Source organism: Coffea arabica, chromosome 1e, assembly GCF_036785885.1.
Source record: "Coffea arabica cultivar ET-39 chromosome 1e, Coffea Arabica ET-39 HiFi, whole genome shotgun sequence".
NCBI lineage: Eukaryota > Viridiplantae > Streptophyta > Magnoliopsida > Gentianales > Rubiaceae > Coffea > Coffea arabica.
Window position 1 is genome coordinate 24,302,963 of NC_092311.1, and position 20,487 is coordinate 24,323,449.

The 20,487-nt window shown below is 39.0% G+C and overlaps 1 protein-coding gene across 1 annotated transcript; it reads left to right on the forward strand.

The window, feature by feature from the left end:
• The first annotated feature begins 8,779 nt into the window (after nucleotides 1-8,779).
• On the forward strand, nucleotides 8,780-17,870 carry LOC113692563 (uncharacterized). The gene is made up of 6 exons (XM_027210986.2): nucleotides 8,780-10,252; nucleotides 10,517-14,097; nucleotides 14,390-16,161; nucleotides 16,216-16,903; nucleotides 16,991-17,347; nucleotides 17,456-17,870. Exons 1-6 carry the CDS (start codon nucleotides 8,780-8,782, stop codon nucleotides 17,868-17,870), a joined length of 8,286 nt encoding a protein of 2,761 aa, XP_027066787.2.
• The last annotated feature ends 2,617 nt before the right edge of the window (nucleotides 17,871-20,487 follow it).

Consider the following 20,487-nt stretch of genomic DNA (forward strand, 5'->3'; position numbering starts at 1 on the left):
GTTGTAGGGAATGACATTTTAGAGGTGTCTACAAAATTTCAGGTCAATCGGAGTAGTGTAGAATGAGATAAGTCGAAATTACTATTGCTGTTCTGGTTTTACCCGAAATTGAGAACTACGCCTGTAATTGGTTTTTTTGGCTGGAATTGCTTCCGAATTGGTTGTTGAGGCCTTCTGATGAAATTTATCCCTGTTTCTTATCTTTCATCTGGTTTTGGAATTTCTGGATTTGGACTTGGACAGCCTGAGTTATGATGTTTCCGCTAGAATGCGTTCTGTGAATCTGTTTTTGTGATTCTGGTATGGTATCTTGCATTTGTGACCTGGTTACACTCGAAACTGGGTTGAGTGACCTTCTGTAATGTTGTAACCCTATCTTTTAGCTTCGAAACGGTGGGTTTTGCACCTACATCCGACAATCGTAGCGCCTTTGGTACCATTACCGCAAAATGACGTCAAAACTGTTTTTCTGGTTTTGAGCTTAACTTTCATTTCCGGACTTTTCCCTAGCTTGACTTGTACTAGTACTACTTGGAACTTGCCGAATGACTATTAGATGAACTTGTTGTTGTGTGTGTACCTTTGGGACTGGCTGAGGAAATAATGAAGCCTTGATGGCTGGAAAAGTAAAGAAATTTAGGGGAAGTGCTGTCCGAACTTTGAAGGGATTTGTTTGCATTGAGTTTGTGATCTAAGACTCGGATTTGAGCAAGGCAATGATATATGATGGATGGTTTCTGAGCCATGGAGGTGAGTGACCCTAAACTATTTCCAAAGTACTTGTGAAATGTTTCTTGCATTATGTACTCGATTGCATATCATGCGTGCTTGCATGTGAGTTCATGACATGATTTGGCTTCAATGAGTTCTGGGAAAGTCTTGTGCTGGACACCAACGTCTCCACTCTGTTTATGGTTCATGTTCATGTTTATCTGGAGCTCAAGAAGGGGCTCCCTCTTAATGTTAATGTTAAATGATCTATTTGAGCGTTGGGTGTTCAAGTGCTATGATTTCCCTGGCTCACGAGAGCACTAAACGAACATTTGATCTCTGAATCATGACATCATCGAAATGATCGAAATGCAATATCGTGAAATATATTTGTTTAAGGATTTTACTGGTTACTCGCTGAGCTTCTAGCTCACTCCAAAAATGTTTTATTCCCCTCCACAGGGCTCAAAGCGAAGGAAGGTCTTGTTGTGCTTATTCACATGTCTGGATGGCTTATATCTTGTACCGTTTGGATGTGGAATCATTTTATGTATAGTTGGAAATCGTTTCCGCTTCACTTATGACATGTAATTATTGGAGAATTTGATGTAATATTTGAGTTTTATCTTGTAATCTGTTTGAGGAATGTAGTGAACGACTGAGTCCCGGCGAGAGCTGGGCAGGCGGCCCGCCGAACCCTCTGGTTCGCCTTTGGGGGAGGTGGGGTCGTCACAGTTGGTATCAGAGCTTAGGCTTCAGATCTCGGTAGTGTATCCTAGGCTTGAAGTTTAGGATGCCGGACTGTGGGTTTGGTTTGCAATATTAGTGATTTTTGAGGTATGTCTCGACTTGATTTGGTACAAGATGGAATGTCGAGGACGACATTCTTTTAAGGAGGGGAGATTGTGACGCCCCGAAAAGTATGAGTGTGAGAACCCGGAAATCTTCTAATTTTCTAGGGTTTATTTTTTTTTTAATCGCCCGCTTTTTCTACATTTTCTTTATTAGAAAAATTCCCCAGATAAAGTTTATGAGCAAAGATAGTTTTAAAATGATTTTTCTAGTATCGGTTAGTTTTTGAGAAATTAAGAGCGTATTTTGAACGTGGGACCCGCAAGTGCGGTAAATGCATTATATTTTTGACAACTTGTTAGAATTTTGTATTAAGTGATATTATTTTACAAAGTGTTAAGATATTTGTATTGGAGAGACAAAAAGATAAGTTTTAAACCTAAAGGTGACAAGTGTCACCATTTGATTGGGCTTACCTTAAGACCTTTCTTACCATTGACTTAAATAACCAAAAATGACCCAAAATATCTTCATTTCTAAGCTTCATATGGCCGACCACCTTCAAGCAATAAGGGAAGAAAAGCTCTCCAATTTCTTTGCTCCAAGCTTGCTTAATCTTCACTTTTAACCGTTTAATTTTAGTTTTACTCCATAAAACCTCTTCACTTAGTGTTTGTGAGTTGTTTGGTGGAGTTGTTTGGAAAGTTAAGGTGACCAATAGCTCTCTCTCTCTTGTATTCAAGGTAAGTTGTGAAGAACCACCCTCCTCCCTTAATTGATGCTTAAATCATGCTTAGAGGTTGTATGTGATGCAATTTTATGGATTAAATCTTGAGTTTTGGTTGAATGATGAAGTTTTATTATTTTTGGGGATTTTTCTGTTTTAATATAAGCATGATTGTGTGGCCATCTATGATGATTGGAAATGGTCTATAATGACTTAAGGAGGTGGGAAAAGTGATTAATTGCAACCAATTTCTGTTTTGGAAGAAAATTGAAAAACCTAGGGTTCTTAAGGGAGCATTCTGTCCGAATTTTTAGGTCCTTGATAGAGGCCGAATTGGCCTTAGCTCAAAACATGAAAGTTGTAGGGAATGACATTTTAGAGGTGTCTACAAAATTTCAGGTCAATCGGAGTAGTGTAGAATGAGATAAGTCGAAATTACTATTGCTGTTCTGGTTTTACCCGAAATTGAGAACTACGCCTGTAATTGGTTTTTTTGGCTGGAATTGCTTCCGAATTGGTTGTTGAGGCCTTCTGATGAAATTTATCCCTGTTTCTTATCTTTCATCTGGTTTTGGAATTTCTGGATTTGGACTTGGACAGCCTGAGTTATGATGTTTCCGCTAGAATGCGTTCTGTGAATCTGTTTTTGTGATTCTGGTATGGTATCTTGCATTTGTGACCTGGTTACACTCGAAACTGGGTTGAGTGACCTTCTGTAATGTTGTAACCCTATCTTTTAGCTTCGAAACGGTGGGTTTTGCACCTACATCCGACAATCGTAGCGCCTTTGGTACCATTACCGCAAAATGACGTCAAAACTGTTTTTCTGGTTTTGAGCTTAACTTTCATTTCCGGACTTTTCCCTAGCTTGACTTGTACTAGTACTACTTGGAACTTGCCGAATGACTATTAGATGAACTTGTTGTTGTGTGTGTACCTTTGGGACTGGCTGAGGAAATAATGAAGCCTTGATGGCTGGAAAAGTAAAGAAATTTAGGGGAAGTGCTGTCCGAACTTTGAAGGGATTTGTTTGCATTGAGTTTGTGATCTAAGACTCGGATTTGAGCAAGGCAATGATATATGATGGATGGTTTCTGAGCCATGGAGGTGAGTGACCCTAAACTATTTCCAAAGTACTTGTGAAATGTTTCTTGCATTATGTACTCGATTGCATATCATGCGTGCTTGCATGTGAGTTCATGACATGATTTGGCTTCAATGAGTTCTGGGAAAGTCTTGTGCTGGACACCAACGTCTCCACTCTGTTTATGGTTCATGTTCATGTTTATCTGGAGCTCAAGAAGGGGCTCCCTCTTAATGTTAATGTTAAATGATCTATTTGAGCGTTGGGTGTTCAAGTGCTATGATTTCCCTGGCTCACGAGAGCACTAAACGAACATTTGATCTCTGAATCATGACATCATCGAAATGATCGAAATGCAATATCGTGAAATATATTTGTTTAAGGATTTTACTGGTTACTCGCTGAGCTTCTAGCTCACTCCAAAAATGTTTTATTCCCCTCCACAGGGCTCAAAGCGAAGGAAGGTCTTGTTGTGCTTATTCACATGTCTGGATGGCTTATATCTTGTACCGTTTGGATGTGGAATCATTTTATGTATAGTTGGAAATCGTTTCCGCTTCACTTATGACATGTAATTATTGGAGAATTTGATGTAATATTTGAGTTTTATCTTGTAATCTGTTTGAGGAATGTAGTGAACGACTGAGTCCCGGCGAGAGCTGGGCAGGCGGCCCGCCGAACCCTCTGGTTCGCCTTAGGGGGAGGTGGGGCTGTAACAGTTTGAGTATAAGGTAAGAGTATGGGTTCAGATTGGCCAGGGGGTATGTAGACACCAAAATTTTGTTAAAATTTTAATGTTTTTCTTGAATACTTTTTATTGAATTATTTATTTTCTTACATTTATATATATATGTATTTCCAGGTTTGTTTCTTAAAAAAAAAAAAAAAAAAAAGAAGAAGAAAAAAAGATAAGAGGAAGTGGCGTTGGCCATCATGATGTTTAGATATCATGATGGCCACCAAATTTTGCTTTGACCAAGCTTTGGCAGACACATTTCCAGTAACGAATGGAAAAAGGAATGAAAAAGGCAAAAAGAAAAAGCAAAAGAAGAAGGAAAAGGAGCTTTTGGCTTCTATTATTGGCACTTTCTCTTGGACGAGATAAAGGGGGGGAGAATAGGTAAAAAAAAGAGGAAGGAAAGCAACGGATCCAAGATAAAAGGGACAAGAAGCAAGAGACTGGAGAGGGCGGCGAAAGAAAATTTCTGCTTCGTGTCCAACATTCCAGGCACAAGCTCCTAATTTTCCTCACATTGATTCAGTCCCCAACTACTTGCAGGTAACGAATACCTCTTAAGTTTGCCCATTTAACATTTTTTATAAGATTTTGTTGAAGCATTGCATGAATTTTCTTCGATGATACATGTATCTGTTAGTTTTTTCATTTTTGCGATCTTTATTGCTTCAAAGATTTGGGTTTTGATGGCTACAGATTTACTAAAAGAGTATTAGAGATGGTTAGATGTTAGTTTTAATATTATAACCACAGAGTTTTTGCTTCTTGGGGGTTCTAGGTCCGATCTCTTCCAAAAGCCAAAGCCATTTGCTGTTTGTTGTTTTTCCTCAAACTAAATCCTCCGTGTTTGATCTTTCAAAGTGTGCACCATAGCTTAAGATTATGTAAATTAAATGGGTGGAAGTTTTGTTGGTCTTAGATTGATAAACTAGTGGGTTTTACTTGAGTTTTTTTTTATTGCATTAACATACGTGGGTGGAATAAGAAAGAATGTTGCAGCAAACCCAGAAGGTTGCAGAAGAATTGTTGCATAGAATTTGCTGCGTCTATTCTTGTTTTGTATCTTTTGGATGGTTCACTTTAGTTTAGATTTTGGTTGAGTTTTGATGATTAGAGTTGCAAGTCATGTAGTTTTAGTTTGAATGTTTAATGTTTGATGTTTGACTGGATTTTGGTTGCTTGCATCTGACATAAATGCTACGCGAAGCAAGGTTGCAGAAAGCTTCTGAATTTGAGAAGAAGAACGCAGCTTTGCATGGGAAATTTTAGCCAATTTCACTTTAACCCCTCAAGTCTCTCCTTGTTTCACTAAAGCCCAAAAACTTCTGCAAATCAATCATGTTTACCCCTTTCAAGCTTAAATCTTTTTTTTTATGTTTTAATTGTGCTTTTAGTTAATTAATTCTGGATTTTGGAATGAAATTAAACTTTAACATTTTTTAGTTCAACTATTAGTTTGTTGGGTTTTGGTAAAATGAAAGGGGAATCGGATTTGGCTATTTGTTTGGGTTACTTGGATTTGGGTTAGGTTTTTTTTTTTTCATTTGGGTTTGTCCTGGGCTGAAGGGTTAAGGCCCATCAGCTGGTTGATTTATTCTTGAGGTTAGAATAGTGGACTGGCTCTTTCCTTTTGCTTTGGATTTCGGTTGGGCTTAGGTAGTTTTTAGCCCAGAAATAAATAAAATGATGGCCCAGTGGCCTGATTTGTTAAGGAATAAGAAAATGTTTTCGCATATCAGTCCCTGTACTTTCAAGTACTTTCACTGCGGCCCAGAACATTTAAATTCCTTTCAACTCGGTCCTTAAATTAATTTCATTTTGGTCCTTGAATTTTATCTTTTATTTAATTTTGACCCCTGAACTTTGGAAAATATAATTTTTATCCCCCAAAAGTTTTCAATTTTTGCAATTCAGTCCTTAGCAAATTTTGGCTCTCTTTATTATGATTGTTTCTTTTTTAACTAATTATGTTACTTTTGAATATGTTCAACTTGTAATTTTAGATGTTTTAAATTTCTTTATGTTTGACATATTAGTGTGAATTTAGTACTTTTATTATTATTATTATTTTCAATTAAAGTGGTGCCATAATTCTTTTGTTCATTGTGAGTATAAATAGGACAATTTGACTCCATTTAGTCACCACTTCAAACGGGAGGTACCCCTATTTTTATTATTTCAATGTCAATTACGTGCTCTTATGTGCTTCTATGTGTTCCTATGTGTTTATGTATTTTTATATGCTTTATTTATTTGATTCAAATATTCATTCAAATTTTCTTATATACGTTTTAGTTAATTTTTATAATGATTCGAGAGGTATTTAAATACCTCAAAAATGTAATAGATAGGATAATTAGATTTGTTTTATTATATTTTTCCCTCCTAGATTGTAGTCAGGCGCTCCCCGATGTAATAGATAAGTTGTGTGTTTATGTGGCTTATGTGTTATGTGTTTTATCCGCTTTTCTTAGGACTTTGGCATATAGATATTATGCTTACGTGTTATGTGTTACGTGCTCTTATGTGTTTATTTGTTTTAATTTATGCTTTATTTGCTTCACTATATATTGTTAATGCATAACGTCACCACACTAGTCCAACGCTAGTTGTGGCTTCTCCCTCCGCTTACTTGCTAGTCCAACGCTAGTAAGTATTTTTAGAAATGGGTTAGTCCAACGCTATACCCTTAGACTGTTCATGCATTAGATTCATCTTTTGTGTGATATCCATTACATTTCCATGTATATTTTATTTTTTAGAATTTTCTCATTTGCATGATATTTTCTATTATATTATCCTCTACCCCCTACCCTCTATATGTGTTAATCAAATCATTTAGAATTGCACTTCATTTAAGAAATTGTGAAATAAGTTAGTTCATTTGCTTGTTTATATTAGGAGAATTATTTTTGAACATGGATATGGGTGATTATAACTCTTTAGTTTAAATATCCCATTAATCCTTGTATAAGAAAATTATGTCACGAGTTTTTGTCTCCCGTACCCATTATGCTGCATTTCCTTTTTCTTTGATCACTTATAACTATGTATATAATTTAATTTCTTTTCTTTACTTTTAATTTCATCATTTGCATACTCGTGACACCTTCAAGGAATTATTTTGGCCTTTGCAATTAATGCGATTGGTTCAATTAAACCCTTGAATGAACATTTGTTCCTTTCGATGTTTTTATGAATTTAGATTTGCATCCATGTAGAAAACATTCAAATGTGATAAATTAAGGGTTAAATTAAGAAAATTTTGACTAAACCACGCAACTAGCTTAGACTAGGTTGAAAGGGTGCCTTAGGTTTGAGTTGATTGAACCTTTGCCTTCCCTTTCTTCAACCGTGACTCCCGAACTCATTTTCTCTTGTTTTCAAAGACCTGGAGTTGTCTAAAAGGGTTTTATTTTATTTTATTTTGTTAAAAATATTTTTGGGTGACTTGGTACACCCAAACTCGATACCAAGTGGCGACTCCTAATTTTTCTTCAAAACCCTTTTAGACTAAATTTTGGACCCAAATTGTCGCATTTTTTTTAAGTCCCATTCTTGGTCCTTTTCCGTTTATTATTAATAAATCACATTTTTTATAAACACTTTCTTTTTCCATCGCAAAAAAATGGGGCGCGACAACTTGGCGACTCCACTGGGGACGTTAGAGAGTCCAAGCACTTGGCTTAGTCGTCTTTTCTCTTTTTAACCCTTATATTTATCATATTTGGATGTTTTAGGTTGCATTTTTCTTTTTTAGAATGTTTTGCATTTCACACTCGTAATCATTCCTCGTCTTACGTGTATGTGATGAATGGCTTATTTATTTATTTATTCGTATCGCGCATTGCATTTGGGTGGGGGAAAATAGCACCGTAGAGCCTCCACACGTGTTTTAATTATAATCTCTCCCCTCAAAAGGAAGCACTTCATACGTGCATGCATTATTTTTACCCTTTTTTTATTTTTCTCGTGGGCGCCATCCCACATCTCCTTGTAGGATTAGGATCGATTTCCTTAGGTAGGCGGATGGTGTGCTCTGCGCCCATAGCGATGCCTAAGGGATCACTCAAGCCACCGACCAAAGGTTTTGGGGTTGATGACCCTTAACTTTTTGGTCTGAAGGCTTGGGAGCCTGAAACCTTATCGAGTCTAGATGCATTAGTAAGCCAAACCTCATGCATCCATATTAGAAATTACCTAGGATAGAGTCAACATATCCAATTAGGAACACTAAGCACGAGGGGAGGGATTTCACCCCTCTTTCTTTGCTTTATTTACTTTTCATTCTTGTATCATTTATTGTCACAACGTGTTATATGTTACTTGTTGAACTAACCTCTCCTTGTTTTCCCTTTTTCTGCATACACAAACTTTAGAAATAAGAGTCCTAACATGGTACTCGTTTAAGATAAGACCGCCTCTTATATCAAGCATGTTTAAATTTTAGTATGCATATGTATTGCACATCATTTTAGGCTTACCCCGGCATTTAAAGGGGGCACCTTTAGGTCACATTTCAATTATTTCATTGTATATTTAATATGCTTTAATAAATTGTCATCATGCATTAACCATAGAGGGAATGCCGCATAGGAAATCCCACGGTAGGAATAAGTCACCTTTTGTCTCGGATATGTAATCCAATGAGACCTGCATGTTTATGATTTTGTATTGCCTAAGGGGTAAAATCCCGAGGTAAGGTACTAAGAGTGAAATTCCTCCTCAGATGGCTCCGTGCAGAATGCTGAACCAGATACCTCGGGAACTAACAGACTGGAAAAATAATATGACACATGAGGTGAAAAGACTGTTCAAATATGTGGGACATTTACCGAGTCTTCTAAGCATAACTCCAAATGTTGCAATCATTCAAGCTCTACTTGAGTACTGGGATCCAGAAGGTTCTATTTTTCGATTCGGTGAATGTGAACTAACACCAACTTTAGAAGAAATAGAAGGATTATTGCAGATACCTGGGAAAGGTTATCCTATGATATATCCAACTAATGGAACAAGGGAACAGTTTTATAGGTTTTTGGGATTAAGGCAGGTTAGTATGAACCAACATCCGGATGCGAGATCGTGTCCGTTAGAGTTTCTGTATGAACGATTTGGAGAAAGAGGGTCCTATGAACAGTACCGAACCGATTTTTTTATAAGTAAGGAGCAATGGGTAGAGAAGCGAGTGCAAGCGTTTGGATTAGCTTTGATCAATCTGTTGTTGTTCCCGCAAAAGCATGGAAAGATCACATTTTTCACTATCAACATGGTTCAGAGCCTATTTTCAGGGATTAATGGAATGACCCCTACCTTGGTGCCTGTAATCATTGCCGACATCTTCATGGCCGCTACTGAATGTCAAAAGAAAAGAGGTTTCTTTTATGGGTCAAATTTGATACTCCAAATGTGGGCAATGGAGCATCTAGCGAAGAGAACGCTCAATCCTTTGGGATCTTGTCTCCCCGCAGAGAATTGGATCGAATCACACCGAGAAAGGGTCAAAAAGTATTATCGAATTGCATCTCCGACTCAGTTTATTCAAGAGTTCGATAACTTGACACCTGAGAAAATACAATGGGTTTTGGATTGGACAAAAGTTAGGGATCCGGTTTTCACGACTACCCAACACAGTTTTATCCCCCTAGCAGGCACCAATGGATTGGTCGCATATATTCCGCAACGAGTCATGAGGCAATTTGGGTATCCGCAAAGAATTCCGATGATACAAGGGCTTGAAAATATCAGACTCAACACAGTTGCTGAAAGTCGGAGCATGGTATTGGAAGCTTGGGGAAATCTTCTTAGTTTAGAGAGCTTGCACTTGGATCAAGTGAACAAATTGGAACCTAAGGTCATTTCAGAGTATAATGAGTGGATCAAACTGACAATTGAACAAGCTCGAAAGAAGTCACAGTCCGCTCCTGTCAGCCCTGAAGAGCAGATAGACAAGCTGAAGAAAGAACTCGAGGATTATCAATTGCAACTCATAGTGGCCGACCATGCCCTGGAAGACGCTCGAGCGCAATTAAAGTGGGAGACAAGAAAAACTGAAAAGTTGGAGAGAGCCCTGGATGCATTTGACAAAATTCGAGAAGGAATTCGGAAGCTTAGTATAGGAAGGTCTAAGGAGTCTCAACGTACTAGTTTAGCAAGGCATGAGGATTTTGTAAAAATGGTCAATCGAACCATCAATGAAGCTGTACAAAATGATTGAACTTGTCAGTGGTTAATGAGAATTTCTACATTCACTTACAGGTTTGAAATTGGGATTTTACCCCGAAGGTGTTGCATCATATTAGGCCGACCCTTGGCACAAAAAGGGTTCCCCCATAGGACATGCATCCGAATTATTTAGATATCTACTAACTCATGATTTTTTTTTTCTTTTTTCTTTTTCTTGAATAAATTACAGCAATTTGACAGAAGATCCACTCCTAAATCAGTTTCTTTTTCCCACTTGCAGATATTTTTCACAATTGCTACCCAAAGAAGCCCCATCATCACCAGGTCTCGAAGTAGAGCCTTGAGACAGCCTGTAAACATGAGTTCAATGCCTGAGGCTTCGGAAAGATCTGCTATGGTTACATCACCGGACTTCACAGCATTGGGAGCTCAGTTAAGTGAGGTACTTGACAAGTTCAATGACTTAAGTGTTGAAATGGCCGCACAGAGGCGTGTCATTGATCAGTTGGTAACAAGCAATAGCGGTGGTGGTGTCCCAAATGACCGAGAACCTGTCGATACCCACCCACATGCACAAGACAATCAACCACCTCACACATCCAATGCCCAGACAACTTTCCTTCCTTCCTTCGCTAATCCCCTTGAAAATACCTTTACCCAACTAAATTCAGACCTTTCCTATACGCATCCGAATTATATACTGATTAACCCAACCAGTAACCAAATCCCTCAAACCCATCCACAAACTAATCTGAACGTTCCCCCCAACCCTCAGGAACCTCACCATCACGTTGCAGCACCTTTTGTGTTGGACACTGCAGCTCAAGGGAAGGCGGCGGTAGAAGAACAACCTGTGCCTATTGACAAAGATCTGTTGAGAAGATTGGATCGATTCGATGATTTTATGAAAAAGAATCAAGGATTGAGCAGGCATAGTGGGTTGGATTACGATGAATTGTGTCTTTTCCCAGATATTCAGCTACCATTGGGATTCAAAACTCCCAAATTCAGCAAATATGATGGAACTGGAAATCCCAAGACGCATCTTAAGATGTTTGCCAACAAGTTAGGTAAGCCAGTGGATGATGAAAATTTGCCTATGCGTCTATTTCCGGAAAGTTTAGAGGGGGACGCTCTAGATTGGTATTCAAATTTGAAATCTGGAGAGGTAAAAACTTGGTTAGATCTGTCAACAGCTTTTGTGAAGCAGTATGAGTTTAATTGTGAATTGGCACCAACACGAACAACACTGGAGGGTACAAAAAGAAAGCCATCGGAAGATCACAAGACCTATGCAAAGCGGTGGAGAAAGTTAGCTGCCAAAGTGGAGCCACCCATGACTGAGGAGGAGATTGTTCGTACTTTCATCAAGGCTCATGATCCACCCTACTTCGAAGAGATTTTTCGCATGACTGGAAGTTCATTTGCCGCTATTATTAACAAGTTGGAGGAATACGACGAGTTTGTCAAGGCAGGGAAGATTGTTAATGTATCGGCATTGAAGTTGCAATTGGATGCTCTACAGAATCAAAGCAACATTGGGAAAAAGTCCCAATTCAAGAAGAAAGAAGGAGAAACTGCTTTTATATGGGATCAAGGCCCGTCTTTTAGACCCAAAAACCATCCCATCTATTCTGTTCCTTACCAGTATTACACCAACGCTCAACCAGTCTACCACGCTACTACCCAACTCCATCATTCCCGACCAAGTCATTTGAATACCTCACCATTACCTCCGACTCCACAACCTATCTTTCAAAATCACTCCCGTCCCAATTATTATCCCAGACCAACCCTACAAAATAATAACCCTTCTCAAAATCCTTTTCAAACCAGGGAAGTGCAAAATCAAAGGCAATTTCGAACCTTCACCAATTTGGGCCGACCCATTGATCAATTGTATGAGCAGTTAAGAGCAGCGGGAAAAATTAGCACTGTTCCTCCCAAACTCTATCCCAGAGGTCCTCCTGACAGTTATGATCCACAAGCAATCTGTGCCTACCATTCTGGAAGTCCAGGCCATACCACTGGCAATTGTTGGGCTCTAAAACATAAGATCCAGGATATGATTGATTCTGGAGACATCGTTCTTAGAAGAAAGGGAGAGCAGGGACCGAATGTTAGTAAGAATCCTTTACCTGAGCATGGGAACACTGTGGGAGTTATCATCGCTGATGAAGATTGTGTAGATCCCACTCAGTACATTGTAGATGAAACTGAAGTGTTTGGCGTGATGGAGGCTGATCATGCGAGAATGAGAAAACTGTCGCCTGTTGAAAAGTCCATGACTAAGGATAATGTCGAGGGAAATTTGAAATCTTTTGTGTTTGAAAAAGAGGAGCCATTCATAGCAGAAGGGGGAGTTTCCGAGGTTAACAAAGTTCCTTTTATTCTGGATCTGCCATCTTTTGAATGGGATGTATCAGAGCCTGTTATTCTCGAATTTCCAGAACAAATGCCTGTCAATAACTTGCAAGAGATACCATGGAACTACGAGGAACCTAGTCTGTTGATTGGAGATAAAAAATGCTTGAAGGAGGAGGTACCTACTATTGCCAGGTTTGAAAAAGTTGCGAAAAATTCCGAAATCGGCGTTCAATTCAAAGCCAAGGATAATTCTTCAACCCCCAAGCCTCTTGTGTCTGAAAAGGAAGCTGTGGATTTTTTAAAGATGCTGAAGAGAAGTGAGTACAAAACAGTGGAGCAATTGGATAGGATGTCTACTCAAATTTCTTTTCTGAATCTTCTCTTGACCTCCGAGCTACATAGAGAAGCATTGCTCAAAATTCTGAATGAAGCTCAAGTCCCTAAGGATATTCCGGTGGATAAATTTTCTAACATCGTGGGGAATGTACTTGCTGCTAATCATATTGCCTTCTCTGATGACGATCTGACTGTAGAGGGGATCGGGCATAACAGAGCCTTGTATATATCAGTCCGTTGCAATGGAAAGCTGTTGCCGAGGGTTTTAGTGGATAATGGGTCAGCGTTGAATATCTGTCCATGGAACACTCTCACCAAGCTTGGATTTCTTGATATTAAACTCCGTCCATCTGCAACTGTGGTTCGAGGATTTGATAGTTCAAAAAGGGAATCTATGGGTGAAGTAGATCTGGTATTGGAGATAGGCCCTGCTCAATTCCAAGTTACTTGCCAAGTCATGGACTTCTCCGGCGTTTACAATATTTTGCTTGGAAGACCTTGGATACATGCTTCCAATTCAGTGCCATCTTCGTTGCATCAAATATTGAGATTTATTGCGAATGATCAACTCATTACTGTGTTTGCTGAGGATGACTGTACCATGATCGTTGATGCAAAATTCAATGGTGAAAACAGACAAAGGAATCCAATTTCAGCTCATCATGTTGCTGACATCGTCTCTGTGGGATGGGCATCCAGGGATAAGTCTCTAACTCATTCAGATTTGCCAGAGGCCAGTATTATGATGGCGAGGGAGATGATCCGAGGCGGATACGAAATAGGAAAAGGTCTTGGGAGAGAATTACAAGGAATTTTGGAGCCAATAGAGATCCCGACGCAGAAGGATACATTTGGATTGGGATTTCATCCGACTGCTAAGGATAGAAAGGAAATGCAAGCTCGAAAACAAGCTGAAAAGAAGGGCAAGCAAACTGCCTTAAATATCCCGCCGCTATATCACACTTTTCCTCGTCCATCAGAAGTGATCATGCCAGAAACAAAAAATTTTGTGGAAGAAATTGAAGTGGACCTATCTCAATTATTTGTCGGGGCAATTGATGAAGAGGAGCCATCAGAGAATTTAGAATTTTTGCCAATTATCGAGGGAGCCATTCAAAATTGGACTGCTGATTATTTTCCCTCTCGAAGGGAATTTCGGTAAATTTAAGGGGATTGTCTTTTGTCTAGATTCATATCTAGATTGCACGATAGTCTGGAGATTTTGTTAAAATAAATTGCTTTTAATTTCTGAAGTTTTATTCCCATTTCAGTTTGTATTGTTTGTTTTGTTGAAGAAAAATGATTGGAATGGATGATATGTTTTTAAATGGCAATCATGTTTGTGTATTTGGCCTTTTGTGAAGTTTCAATGCATTTTGAATTTAATGAAATGGACGATTTCTCTTGTATTTTCTATTTATTTATTACATATGTTCTATTTCATTTTCAGATGGCCACAAATAAAACCCTTCGACCCTTTGGATGTCACCATTTTGGAATTCGATGGCTGCAATCTCGATATCTCTCATGAGCTTGAAATCATGCAATCTGAAATTCAAAACGAGAGCGACAATGAGGAAGAATTTGAGTCTGTTTCCAGAGATTTAATACAGTATGAAGAGAAATCCAAACCCAACTTAGAAGAAACAGAAATCATCAATATTGGCACTAAGACCGAGGTTAAAGAGGTTAAAGTCAGCATTCATTTGAATAAGAAACAGAAGGAGGAAATGATTGAATTCTTAATGCTATTTCAAGATGTGTTCGCATGGTCCTACGATGATATGCCAGGGATCTCTACAGATATAGTGGTTCACAGGTTGCCAATTGATCCAAATTTTTTACCTGTAAAGCAGAAGCCGCGTAAATTCAAACCAGAAATGAGTCTCAAGATAAAGGAACAAGTTGTGAAGCAACTCAATGCTAAGATAATCATGGTGTCTCATTATCCCACCTGGCTATCGAACCCTGTGCCAGTGCCTAAGAAATCTGGTGAAGTGCGAGTATGTGTTGATTACAGAGATTTGAATAAGGCCAGTCCGAAAGACGATTTTCCTTTGCCAAACATTCATATTCTTTTGGACAATACTGCTGGACACGAAATTGAATCTTTTGGTGATTGTTTTGCTGGGTATCATCAAATTTTAATGGCAGAAGAAGACAGAGAGAAAACCTCTTTTATCACCCCATGGGGAACCTTTTGTTATCGAGTGATGCCTTTCGGGCTGAAAAATGCTGGAGCCACTTATCAGAGAACCATGACTACTTTGTTCCATGACATGATTCACAAGGAGATGGAGGTTTATGTGGATGATATCATAATTAAATCCAAGAAGGTTGATGACCATTTGGTTGATTTAAAGAAGCTGTTTGAAAGATTGAGGAAGTATAATTTGAAGTTGAACCCTGCAAAATGTGCTTTTGGAGCTCCGGCTGGTAAGTTATTGGGTTTTATTGTCAGCAAAAAGGGCATAGAGATAGATCCTGCGAAAATAAAAGCAATTCGAGATATGCCCATTCCAAAATGTCAAAAAGATGTGAAAAGTTTTCTTGGAAAGATCAATTTCATTGGCCGATTCATTGGACAGTTAACCTCTACCTGTGAGCCTTTGTTCAAATTGTTGAAAAAGAATGCGTCAATGGATTGGAATGAAGATTGTCAACAGGCTTTTGATAAGATCAAGAATTATTTGTTAAATCCTCCGGTCTTAGTGCCACCTCAGCCAGGGAGACCTCTGATTATGTATTTGTCTGTTCTTGATGAGGCTGTCGGATGCGTTCTGGGACAGCATGACGAGTCTGGGAGAAAGGAACAAGCCATCTACTATCTGAGCAAGAAATTTACAGCATATGAGGCCAACTATTCTTTCCTTGAGAGAAGTTGTTGTGCTTTAGCATGGGCAGCTCAGAAGTTGAGACATTATTTGCTCGGTTATACCACTTACTTGATTTCCCGTTCCGATCCTCTGAAATACCTGTTGGAAAAGTCGATGCCCACGGGACGTATGGCTAAGTGGCAAATGATCCTTTCCGAATTCGATATTGTCTTCACAACACAAAAGGCAGTCAAGGGTCAAGTTATAGCAGATCATTTGGCAGAAAATCCAAGAGATGATGATTATCAGCCATTGCATACCTACTTTCCTGATGAAGAAATCCTGTTCGTTGGAGCGGTTGAGGACATGAGTGAGCAGTATCCTGGATGGAGGTTATTTTTTGACGGTGCGTCAAACTCTTTTGGAGCTGGAATTGGAGCAGTTTTAGTATCGCCTGAAGGGAAACATTATCCTGCTACTGCCAAATTACGATTTCCTTGTACCAACAACATGGCTGAGTATGAAGCTTGTATTTTTGGATTGAAAATGGCATTGGACATGGAGATCAAGGATCTGATAGCATTCAGTGATTCAGATTTACTTGTGCACCAGACGCTTAAACAGTGGGTAACTCGGGATTCAAAAATTATGTTGTATCATTGTAACTTGCTTAGTTTGGCCAGCAAATTCAGGAATTTGGAACTCAGACATATTCCCCGCACTCGTAATGCCTTTGCTGATGCTTTAGCTACTCTGTCTTCGATGATCCAACATCCAGATGAGCTGGTGATTGAACCTATACAGATTCAACTTCAGAATAGGCCAGCGCATTGTCTGGTTACAGAAAGGGTCACTGATGGTCGCTCCTGGTACAAGGATATTAAGGAATTCATGAAAACAGGATCCTACCCTCCTGATACTGATTCTGTTGCAAAAATTTTCTTACGCAGAATGTCATCAAGATTCTTCTTGAATGGAGAAGTGCTATACAAGAAAACATCTGATTTGGGCCTTCTGAGATGCATCAATGAAGAGGAAGCCGATTATATGATGAAAGAGGTGCATAGTGGGGTTTGTGGGCCACACATGAATGGGCATCTACTGGCTAAGAAGATCATGAGAACAGGATATTTTTGGCTTACCATGGAGCATGACTGTGTAGATTTTGTTAGAAAATGTGTTAAGTGTCAAATGCATGGTGATATTATACGTGCTCCTCCTACAGAATTGCATAGTATGACTGCTCCATGGCCATGTTCGATCTGGGGAATGGATGTGATCGGAACTATTGATCCTTCTGCTTCAAATGGGCATCGATTCATTTTAGTGGCGATTGAATATTTCACCAAGTGGGTTGAGGCCGCATCCTATAAGCATGTGACTAAGAAAGTGGTGTCGGATTTCTTGAGAAATAATATCATCTGTCGTTTTGGGGTACCAGAGACGTTGATCACTGATAATGCCAAGAACCTCAATAATGATATGGTGGATGGATTATGTGAACAGTTCAAGATTAAACATCGAAATTCGGCCATTTACAGGCCTCAGATGAATGGAGCCGTTGAAGCTGCAAATAAAAATTTGAAAAAGATTATTCGTAAGATGACTGAAGCACACCGGGATTGGCATGAGAAGCTGCCTTATGCACTAATGGCGTACAGAACTACCATCAGAACTTCTACTGGTGCAACTCCTTTCTCTCTTATGTATGGAATGGAAGCAGTCCTGCCTGCAGAAGTTGAAATTCCTTCCTTGCGCATTCTGATGGAAGCTCAGATAGAAGAAGCTGAATGGGTTAGAGAACGTCAGGAGCAGTTGTCTCTAATTGATGAAAAGAGATTGAATGCCGTCTGTCATGGACAATGTTATCAGCAACGAATGGCCCGTGCTTACAACAAAAAGGTTAAGCCCCGTTTGTTTGAAGTTGGAGATAAGGTTTTGAAACGGATTCTTCCAATGCAAGATGAGGCTAAAGGGAAGTTTGCTCCCAATTGGCAAGGACCATTCATTGTTAAGAAAGTGCTATCCGGAGGAGCGCTTATCCTTATGGAAATGGACGGTCAAATTTTTCCCCAACCAATCAATGCAGACATGTGCAAAAAGTTTTTCATTTGATTATAAAAATTTTCTTTAAAAAATACTGCAAGAGACGGATTTAAGGCATACTTCCTCTCATTGTTCCATTTCGATGTCTTATCCCTAATCTGTTTTCCCTTTTGACTTTTCATAACCACATTTTTTTTTTCTCGCTTGGCAGTCCCTTAAGATCACTAACCCCTATACCGGGGCAATTTTGTTTCTTTGAAAAAAAAAAAAAAAAAAAAGTAAAAAGTAAAAGAAAAGTAAAAAAAAGAAAATATAAAAAAAAGGGGAAGAGTAAGTTTTATCTCTGCCAGAATTAAACTGGGGCAAATTTTATCTCTTTCTTACCCTAGATCGGGGTAAGCTTTGACAGAATGCTATCTCAAATGATTGCAAACCCATCATATGATCCGCTGTCAATCCTTTCAAGCCTTAACCTTTCCTTTGCCGAATTTCATCTTCTGCAGTATTTTGAAAAAAAAAAAAAAAAAAAAATTTTCTTAATCAACTAGCAAATGATGTAAATACAAACTTTTCTGAAACATGTCAGAGAAGATTGTCTCACTGATGCTACTCATTATCAGAGCATGACTGCAGTGATACGGTTGGGGTTAAATTTATCTTATCTATGTCTCTAGGTGAAAACCTGAAAGGGCACCTTCTAAAAAAAAAAAAAGAAAGAGAAAAAAAAAAGAAAAAAGAAAAAGACAAGAAAAGAAAAGAAAAAAAAAAAACAAAACAAGAAGAAAAAGAAAAAATAAGAAAAAGGGGTGGGGGTAACCTTAGTGAAAACCCAAAAGGGCGCTGAGGTAGGGTTTTGGAGTACAAGAGAATCAGCGACAGAGAATAAGATGTTGAGGTCTGAAAGCTGGTGACTATGTTGATTTGGGTCTCTTTCATACTGTTGTTCTTTTGCCGACAATGAATTCCAAAATGGATGACTACGAAAGGGTCAGATGGAGCATTTTTCCTCATCAAAGGCCATCCTCTAAATACGAATCCGAATTTTGATCCTTGGGCCTTTATTCAAAAATTCAACAATTTTGTATTACTATTCTATTTGCTATTTTTTTTATTTATTGTGTATCATTGTTCATTTCATATTAGCATTATTGCATGATGAATACTATTTTTTTTTATTTTATTTTATTGTTTATAGTTTTCATATTTTGGGTCTCATTCAAAAGACAATCCCCTATAATTTATCTCTAAAGAGTCATGAAATTTAAGATCCTATGATACTAAAGTACGGACAATTGACATTTGACAGTTGCAAAGGTTTTGAAGGGTTGTCGGCTGAACCTAAGGGAGCGATTGGTTGATATCGAAACTCATGTTTACATGGTTCTCAAGGCAAAAGGATCACATGGTGGTGGCAGCGTTTTTGTCATAGTTGTTTCTTTTCCTTTTCTCCTTTTTGCAGGAAAAATTATGTGACACAACACTGGTTCATTTGAGCATGATTCACACTGGGGCAACCAGTAGAAGGATTAAGTTCCGAATTTCGCTGGGCATTTCCGAAGAAAGAAAAGAAAAATCACAATTTTCTTTCTTTTAAAGTTCAAAAATCAAGAGGAGACTGTAAGTCCACCAAGTTTCGAGTATATTTTCATTCTCTTGAACTACCTAGATTCTTGGCAAAAATCAATTTAAATTCCTGTTGGTGAGTCTCAGCGTCCACCGCGCACCCTTCTATCTCCCATTCTTAACAAATTTAATTTTCTGTTGGAGCGTAATCGCGTCCCTCCGCGCATCAATTTAAATTCCTGTTGGTGAGTCTCAGCGTCCACCGCGCACCCTTCTACCTCCCCTTCTTGACAAATTTAAATTCCTGTTGGTGAGTCTCAGCGTCCACCGCGCACCCTTCTATCTCCCATTCTTAACAAATTTAATTTTCTGTTGGAGCGTAATCGCGTCCCTCCACGCATCAATTTAATTTCCTGTTGGTGAGTCTCAGCGTCCACCGCGCACCCTTCTATCTCCCATTCTTAACAAATTTAATTTTCTGTTGGAGCGTAATCGCGTCCCTCCGCGCATCAATTTAAATTCCTGTTGGTGAGTCTCAGCGTCCACCGCGCACCCTTCTACCTCCCATTCTTGACAAATTTAAATTCCTGTTGGTGAGTCTCAGCGTCCACCGCGCACCCTTCTATCTCCCATTCTTAACAAATTTAATTTTCTGTTGGAGCGTAATCGCGTCCCTCCACGCATCAATTTAATTTCCTGTTGGTGAGTCTCAGCGTCCACCGCGTACCCCTCTATCTCCCATTCTTAACAAATTTCATTTTCTGTTGGAGCGTAATCGCGTCCCTCCGCGCATCAATTTAAATTCCTGTTGGTGAGTCTCAGCGTCCACCGCGCACCCTTCTACCTCCCCTTCTTGACAAATTTAAATTCCTGTTGGTGAGTCTCAGCGTCCACCGCGCACCCTTCTATCTCCCATTCTTAACAAATTTAATTTTCTGTTGGAGCGTAATCGCGTCCCTCCGCGCATCAATTTAAATTCCTGTTGGTGAGTCTCAGCGTCCACCGCGCACCCTTCTACCTCCCCTTCTTGACAAATTTAAATTCCTGTTGGTGAGTCTCAGCGTCCACCGCGCACCCTTCTATCTCCCATTCTTAACAAATTTAATTTTCTGTTGGAGCGTAA

Coding starts and splice junctions, on each gene's coding strand:
- LOC113692563 (XM_027210986.2), top strand. CDS start 8,780: ATGGCTCCGTGCAGAATGCTGAACCAGATACCTCGGGAACTAACAGAC. Junction 16,904..16,990: donor TATTTTTGGCTTACCATGGA/GCATGACTGTGT, acceptor AGAATTGCATAG/TATGACTGCTCCATGGCCAT. Junction 17,348..17,455: donor AATAAAAATTTGAAAAAGAT/TATTCGTAAGAT, acceptor AACTCCTTTCTC/TCTTATGTATGGAATGGAAG.